The 9,175-nt window shown below is 38.7% G+C and overlaps 1 protein-coding gene across 1 annotated transcript; it reads left to right on the forward strand.

The window, feature by feature from the left end:
• Nucleotides 1–240: 240 nt before the first annotated feature.
• On the forward strand, nt 241–3,563 carry LOC114480228 (GTPase IMAP family member 7-like). Its single transcript, XM_028474177.1, has 2 exons — nt 241–399; nt 919–3,563. The coding sequence occupies exons 1-2, from the start codon at nt 378–380 to the stop codon at nt 1,638–1,640; spliced, it is 744 nt and encodes a 247-aa protein (XP_028329978.1). The 5' UTR covers nt 241–377; the 3' UTR covers nt 1,641–3,563.
• The last annotated feature ends 5,612 nt before the right edge of the window (nt 3,564–9,175 follow it).

The raw sequence follows: 9,175 nt of genomic DNA on the forward strand, positions 1-9,175 counted from the left end.
TAGTCTAATACAGTGTGCTGTCAGTGCGTCTCATTATGCTCTCCATTATATTTCAACCTGCTCCAGAAACAGGTTTGATGGAAGTCTTGGTTTCTCATAAACATGTGGGTGGAATCTGTTCTCAGATGGTAAAGGGTTGATGTAACACCAGCTAGCATCAGCCACGCCTGTTTAGGGGAGTGTCGTTCAGTTCAGTGTTTAGTTCAGACTCCAGCACAGACTGCTTCATTTGAACTTCCTTTCTTGATAAACACACATCAGTGTGCTGTTCACTGTGGGAACTTTCTGAAGCTCAGATCAAGAAAATACAAGCTTGGTTTCCTGATCACACAAATCAAGACAAAGAGACGAGTCTTCAACATCCATATTTCTACAGGATGGCCTCCAATTCTCCACACAGTAAGTCCTGACAACAGAAACTACCAGTGTTTATGTGAATGGTTCACAAAGATGTGTTTTCTAAGTGTACAACATTCATATTTTTAGTTTTCTCTTGGCTGAGATTGGCTGAGGCTCGTGTGTAAAATTGTCTTTTAAAAACTTTGTGTTTTTAGAATTTTAAAACTTTATGTTTTAAAGATTCTGTGTTTGAACTGTTTTGTCTTTTAATGTAAAAACACTTTGCAATGCACTGGTTTGTATGAAATGTGCTATAGATAAAATGTATAATTTTATTAAGAAGATTGTATTTATCTTTGAGGTTGACAAAAACAACCTGAAAGATAAATACATATTCAGTTTTTGCAGAACTCAAATTGTAAATTCAAGAAAACTTTATTTTACTGATTCACTTTTTTAAAAAAACAATTTTCCAAAGATTTTGGAGTAGAGTGTGTTTAGTTGTATTTTGGTGTAACTTTACATGTTGAAACCATTAATAATACACATTTTATCTCTTGTTTTTTCCAAACTCTTCAGGTTTTCCTGAAATGAGGATTGTTTTGTTAGGAAAATGTGGCTCTGGGAAAAGCAGCCTGGGAAACACTTTGCTTGGTGAGGAAGTGTTCAATGTTTCACGTACATTATCTACGTGTAAATCTGAAGCAAAGCAAGTGATGAAAACACAGCTGACTCTGGTCGACACTCCTGGTTTATTGAACACAGAGAAGTCTGAGAAGAAAAAACAAAAAAAAAAAGAGAAGTCTGAGAAGGATCTAAAGTCTGAGATAATCAGGTCTATCACAGAGTTTGATCCTGGTCCTCATGCTTTTCTCATTGTGCTTAGAGTGGAGAGGTTCACTGAATATGAGGAGGAGGTCATCACTAAAATCTATCAGTACTTCTCTGAAGAAGTGCTGAAATACTCTGTGATCGTCTTCACTCATGGAGACGATCTCGAAGAAGGGACAACCATTCATCAGTTTGTGGATCAGAATGAGAAGCTGAAGGATTTGGTGACAAAGTGTGGTGACCGCTGTCACGTCTTTGATTCCAAACACTGGAAGAACGACGACGACGCAGAAGAAGAATACAGGAGCAACTCCTACCAGCTGCAGGAGCTGCTCAACACTGTAGATAAACTGGTGATCAGCAACAATGGAAACATCTACACCATTGAAATGCTGCCAAAAGATCACAAAAAGACTAAGTTCTGGAATAAGATAAAACCCAAAGGGAAAAGCAACATTAATAACTGGTGATAGTTTAACTTTGTCTCTGATCAGAAAATAAAGAGAAAAATCAAAGCAATTAAATGTAAAATTTAATGTTTGTCATTTTGATGCAAAAACACACACTAATGTGTGCCTTATAATCTAATAATAAAAGTTGTGATTCTGACATTTAGATTGTTGTGAAGTTTGACTGCAGCAGTTTTTGAGGTTTGACTAAACAGAACTTTAATCAGAATCTGAACGTGTATTGTTACACTAAATTAATACATAAAACATTCTCGTATTCCTGCTTACTACGGTCTAGCAATATGTAGTATGCTGTGTTAATGTTATCCTTCACGACATAACTCAATGTACAGCAATCTTCATAAGCTTGGAATGTAGCTATAAGCTTTTACCATGTCAAATGCTGCAATTTGTAAGATCTATGTTATTGATTGTATGGTTGAAAATACAATTGCAATAGGAAAATGTAACTCATAAACAAGTACATGCTCAACCACATGGTAGTGTGGGCCTGGGTATGAAAATGGCGTACTTGAACTTTTACAGTAACTTGTCCAATGTAATGTCATTTGTGAGACGCAGTTGTTGTTGGTTGATTTCCCAATAGGAATACAAATATGAAATGTACTGAGAGTACTGAGAATATTAATATAGGGGTAGGCGCACATAAGCTTCCTTGCTTCAGCCTTCTCCTTTTGAGCTTCCATTACTGTGTAATGATGTGATTTCTTTAAGTAAATGAATGTAAACAGCTCAAATAAACTAAACTAAAAAAATAAACTTATTAATTCATGCTCTAGGTTAACTTTAACTCATTCCCTGCCAGCAATTTTCAAAACGGCAACCCCCCCTTACTACCAGCTGTTTTAGAGCTTTTTGACTGATTTTTAAAGACCCACAGAATATTTTTGGAAGTGTCTATTGATACGGAAACGCAACTAATGTTATAATGTATGAAACAATCATGTTTTTAAAATGTTTCTGTGAATATATGTCATCTCAGATCATTATTTCTACAGCTCTCTATAAAAGCAAGAAAGTTCTGCGTGTGTGTGAACAAACCGCAGCAGGACACGATGAGGGTAGACAATGACAATACACAATGATCCAGCAATCACACACAAGCGCTAAGCTAAATAGTGTTGGAAGCTTGATTGGGAATGGGCCACACCTGGGTGGAAAACATGAGGGAGCTAATCAGTCAGAGACCAAGCACACAGACATCACTGGGGGGTGGAGCCACAAGCAGGAATACCTGAAACACAGACAAGAGTTAAACACAGGAGGCCAGAATCAAACAGAATAAACAAAGACACAGAATAACTTAAAGAGGATCCCAAGGGCTAAATAACAAAACTTTGCACTTCTCTGTAGTCCTTGTACTTCTAGGACGTGTTTTAAAGGTGTGGTACTGTTGAAGTTCGTCTGCCAGTCTCTCCTCTAAGCTCTTGTTTATCTCTCCTGCTCCGTTTCACCAGGCGGGTGAAATACAGGTCTGTGTTACATTTAATGCATTTTGATACAGTGTCGAGCAGTGTTTTGTGTGACACCAACTAGGCATGAAGTCCTCGCGGTAGTAAAAACTGAGCTTTGCGGACCCTGCTTTGCGGATGTCCGTAGCTGCCTGAGTATGTTTGAGCCTTAACACTGCACTAAGTGCAACACACCCCTATAACCAGCTTCACAGCGTACACCCCGCGCTACAAGAGCACAACTCAGGTGCACAGAGCCGTGTCGTACGCCGTGCCACCATGTTTGTCCTTGATGGATGGCCGAATCAGCTTTTTCTGTGGAACACTACCGGCTCCTTTTTCGCCTCTTTAGTTTGGCAAGTTTATTTTCCTAAGCCATGGTACTTTTAGAAAACAATGAAGTTACTCTGTAGTTGTTCAAACCTGAGACGCATCAGAGACAGAGTCAGAGGTTTTGCTTTGCTTGAATTAATCAATCATTTAATAACATTTTAAATGAACAGAACATGAATCAACAAGTATATTAAATCAATAGGAAAACAAGTACTCATCTAACACAGCATTTGACTTGAGAGGACACCCTTTCTGAATGCACAAAGACATTTTCTGATCCAATATAGGTCCAGCAGGATTGGCCACCTCCAGCCATTAGAGTATTCCTCAGCATTTGATTCAGCAGTTGTTATCTTGTGTCTCTCATCCCTCTTCTTTTCAGCCATTTACATCTGACTTGTCTCGTTTCTTACGTAAAGTTTGTTTTGTTTGTTAGATTTGGTCAAAATCAGACGTTTTGAAACTTTTTGGCCTAAAAAAAGCTGACATGACGGAGTATATTTAATATAACGATGTATAATTATAGGGCCTAAAGTAACAATAAAATAATAATATGTCACATTAAAAGCACAGAATAAAGAAGTTTGGGAAGTTAAATCAAGCATATGTTTATCAATTGTCTTATATGTATATTCTCCTATAGATGTATATTTTCAAGTATCTGATCATTAGTGTGATATAGTACATGCTGAAGTAATTGTAAATGTAATGTCTATCAACCAAAAATTTAAAAAAGATATAGAAATATGGACTTTATTAGAGCAGTACAGGAGGTCTCATGATCAAACCTCTTCTTGCAACGAATATTGATGTTTTCATGGATAATATGTTTGTATGTATATTGTCCACATTATTTGTTCCTCTTTAGTTAACATGCTGAGGTACATTTATTATATAGAAAACACTATTTTAACTTTTGATAAAATATGAGGTTGTAGGATTTTGAATCACTTCTAAATTACTTACTGACACAAACATTGTGAAAAAAAAATAAAATAGTTTAATTTATTAAATTTGATTAATTATATAAATCTATCTCAAAGTCTCAAAGCTGGCCCTTTAACTGGAGAGCTGGACCTGGACTCTTTGGTGATGTTCAGTCAGAAATGCTGACCCTTGAACTGTTATTCTTAAATCTATCTAATAAACTGTGTACATACTGTATATTTATACATCTTAAATGTCTCCATGTAATTTACTGCTGAGGAACAGAACAGAACATTTCACCCCAAATCATGACTGACTGTGGATATTTCACACTGGACCTCAAGCATCTTGAGGTCTGTTCCTCACCCGTCTTCCTCCAAACCCTTGGACATTGATTCCTGAATGAAATACACACTTTACTTTCATCAGAAAAGAGGACCATGGACCACTGGCCAACAGTCCAGTCCTTCTTCTCCTCTTTTTTCCTGTAATAACTGAAAAGTAAATGGTGATTTTTTTCACAGAATTCTATGTTTTCGTGGTGTTTTATGAGCTTGAAGCCCAAATTATTTAAAAATAAACAAATATTTGAAATCGTTTAAATTGTGGGCCCTGAATCTATAATCTATGAAAGTTTAACTTTTTGAATGGAATTATAGAAATTAAACAAGTTTTCCATGATATTCTAATTTTTTGGAAAGTGTCTGTATTTAAGCATCTATATCATTGTCTATCTGTTTATCTAGATCTCCATTAGCTTTGGCTAGAGCCATCGCTCCTCTTCCTGGAGTCCACACCCAATACATCTGACTCATTAGTGCAGTACACAATTACATATAACACATCACACAACAAAGCAAACAAAAAATAACAATTAACAAAACCACATCCATACAGTTGGACCGAGTTCCAAGTAACAATAAGATTATTTGTTATTTACAATACATCAATATACATTGACAGGTATTTATCAATATACATATACATTGATAGATCACAAAACAAATCAAACCTGACCTAATTAATTATATTCATCAGCTTTCATCATTAGACACCTAGAGCTGTTTTGTTAATACATGTTCTTATAGTAGTTTTTTTAAATCTGAATTTGTTATTTTCTTGAATAATTTGTCTAGGAAGAGCATTCCATGTCACCATTACAGTACTTTTCATCTTAATAGTCTTTGCTTTAGGTAGAGTAAACCTACCTTCCATAGCATGCCTTGTCAGAACTAAAAGACAATTGTTAAAATAAAACTTTTGGCTAATAAAAACAAGTAATAAGGCAATGAGTCAGTTCCTTACCTTTAACCATGAAAGACAGTTATGCATTTGATTTATACTGGTTTGATATGGACAACGCAGCAAACATCGTATTGACTTATTCTGCACATTATACAGTTTGTGTGAGTGTGATGTGGCAGCGCACGACCAAACCTCCGAGCAATAGTCCAAGTGTGAAACCAAACTATTGATGACACTTCCTCTTATTTTTAAATGTAGGAAACCTGAGCATTTCCTGATCATTGCAAGACTTCCACCCATTCTATTTATTATTTTTTCAATGTGTTCAGACCAAGTTAATTTACTATCAAATATTATTCTCAGAAGTTTGGTTTCATCTACTTGTTCTACAGCCACATCATGTATATGTAACTTCAGTTTGGGTCCCTTCAGTGACATATTTGTTCCAAATACATTGCTATTTGTTTTACAGATATTAAGAGCTAACTTATTGATGGTTATTTATTTCATTACTGTTTGAAGTTCCTAATTTAAAACACTAAGTTCAGATATTGTGGGTTTTGCTATGTACATTGTTAAATCATCAGCATACATCAACATTTTAGCTTTCTTTAAGGTAAATTGTAGGTCATTAGTGTAAGATATGTTATAGTGTGTGTGGTTTTTTATTACTTTATTAGTTATAGTTAAATGATTAAACGATAGTTAGAATATGAAATTATCCATGATTAACTGTGTGTGTGTGTGTGTTTGCAAAACATATCCATTGTCCACCACAGCTGGTTTAAACTAGTTTGGGCCAGTGTGAGTGTAAGTGACTCACTGCATGGACATATGAGCTGTTCACAACCCAAAGTTTTCGTGTTACCATATATGGTATTAACCCTGCACCCAGAGCGTTGTTGCACAGCCCCTCTGGGTGTGGTCTATGTTTTCCTAATAAATACCTAGTTCTGAGGCATCACTTCAGAACAATCCAACTTATATCGGACTTCTGTGTCTCTTTTTGTTGGGTTTTTCTCCGAGCTGCAGTTCGCACCTCTCTGCCTCTGGTCGCCTTTTAAGTCAGATAGTGTTTTTCTCCTTGAGTTGTGATTGAGCAACGGTCTTAACGTATTTAGACCTAACATTCACTGGTGCCGAAACCCGGGACCTTACATCTTTTCTTCTGGATCGGCGCGGGCGCAACCGGACCATTAGTAAAACTGCCGGCACCCCCTCCTTTGCAGGGGTGGTCATAGCTTGTTCCAGCGCCGACCCAGGGGGTGAGTGACGGGTCCCACGAACCAGGGAGAGCACTGACGAGGTGAGAAGCAGTTTTCTTTTCACCATAGTACCCGTGACGTACAACGGGGAGTGAAGACCGTGGTGGGTGACGTAATACTCACACGGCGTGGTAAAGGGACAGAGGGCAGACGGGAGTTGTTGTGTGGTGTTTCTTTGTGTGGTGTTTCTTTGTGTGGTATTTCTTTGTTGTGACAGTGTCTGTAAATCCTGTGCTGAGAACATGGGTAACGCGCAGCGTAAAGCATTGATGGAAAGTAATGATGTGAAATTCATGCAGAGAAAGTATCCCGGTAGTTGTTACTATCTGGACGATTGGTACAAGAATTGTGGGTTTGCAGGGAAATTGTCAGATGAAGCTGGAATAGAGAACGTGTCTATCTGGTGTAAGGGAAAAAGAGTGAAGGCATTAAAAAAGTTACGTCCTAAGCAGGCTGAGTTAATAGCAGACCACTTAAGAGTAGTGTGTATCTGGAAAGATGCTATGAGTATTAGGAAAAAACAGATAGAGAAAGGTGAAGAGAGAAGAAAACAGAAAGTGTTAGCAGCAGCTAAAATACAGCTTTGTGATGAGACTGTTTGTGCACCGCGTAGAGTTGAGGACAAAGAGCAGCAACACGTTGGGGCTGCAGGAGGAGTGGAGGAGGGGCAAGCAGTTGTAGGGAAAGAAACAAAAGGAACTGTGTCACACACCGCACCCTCACTGTTCCAGAACTAATGGAATGGGCCGAACATGCTTATGAAGTCACTGAACGAAAGAAAATAAAAACTGAGTCAGCTAACGTTAATGTATTGGCTGAGGCCATGGCTGCAGCTCTAGTGAGCCAACGCTCAGGGTTTAAAAGACAGGGGAAAAAGCCAAATCGCACTAGAACGCCTGATGAGGAAAAGCAAGCAAAAATAGATCGAGAAAAAAGACAATGTTTCATTTGTCATGAGGGAGGACATATGGCAAGAGACTGCCCAAAAAGAAAGCAAAAAACAGACCATATGCCGTTTAGGCAAACTCCTCAGCAGTGACGCCAGGACTGGCCGGAGGAAAATGTAATCAGTGACTCCGGAACAGATAATGAAACCCCAGAGTATGACATAGCCTTTGTAGGGCAAGATGAGGATGTTGACCAATATGACAATAATTTACCTGCAGAATATGAACATCCCCCACCTTTAAATCCAAATCATTCTGTTGATTTCTCCATTTATGCAGCTGTAACATTAACACATGACAAATACCCAAAACGTACATTGTTGGTGGGACCAAAACAAACACCAGTCACTTTTCTGTGTGATACAGGGGCTGATGTTTCTGTCCTCCGTGATCAGGTGGAGGGCGTAGTCACTTCCAAAAAGGTTATTGGTATAGTGGGAGTAGGTGGAAAGCCTCAATATGCATGTTGGTCTGAGGAGGTCATTGTACAAGATGAAGATGGTTCGTATCACATACACCCATTTATTTTGACAACAGATTGTCCCTTCAATTTAATGGGAAGGGACCTCCTCAGTAAGTTACAGATCAGTTTAGTGCCAACGACTAATGGAATAGTGCCAAAGAAATTTTTATCAGATACTAAAGAATCACTTATGGTGTTGCAAAGCCCAGTCATTCCTAATAAATTCTATACATTGGATCCAGTGTCAACAGGCCCTCGGTCAGTGGTTGGGTCTATGGAAGAACTGCGGGCTAAAATAGCTAAAACATTTGTAGTTCCTACAGAAGCACAGACACAGTGGCCACCACATGTTACAATGATTTATGTCAGACCTGATGGACCCCTGCCAGGTCAACCAGACTGGCTACGGAGACCAGACCTGTCCCCTGAGGGCAGAGCAGCTGCTAAAGCCTGGGAGGAAAAGTTTCTGCGATTGTCACCACAGAAAATAACATTGACAGACGTTTGTTGGTCTCCAGATGGATGGATTATAATCAGAGTGACGTTGCCTCCAGAGCTGACACCAATAAACCCCCCACGGTTTCCACATATCTGTTTACAAAGACCTGCACATAAACAGTGGAAAGATGCAAATGATCTGTTGGCTGCACTTCCTGTCAAGAGTGACCTTTGGAGGAAAGAGAGAGACAATGTATTCACATACAGAGACTCCTTTTGTGGCTTTGTGAAAAAACGAATGTTGAACTGGTGTACTTTGGCGCCCCCTGCTGTGCATTTGGATGCATGACTGTCTGTGTGCACTCTGGCTTCAGATGATTTGGATCAGAATCGATGTTCGCCCCAGCAGGGGGGGACGGTGGGGAATTTTTCCCGTACTAGCTGTCGGGTTTTCGCCCCACCCCTC

This window comes from Gouania willdenowi, chromosome 18 (genome assembly GCF_900634775.1).
Source record: "Gouania willdenowi chromosome 18, fGouWil2.1, whole genome shotgun sequence".
Lineage (NCBI taxonomy): Eukaryota > Metazoa > Chordata > Actinopteri > Blenniiformes > Gobiesocidae > Gouania > Gouania willdenowi.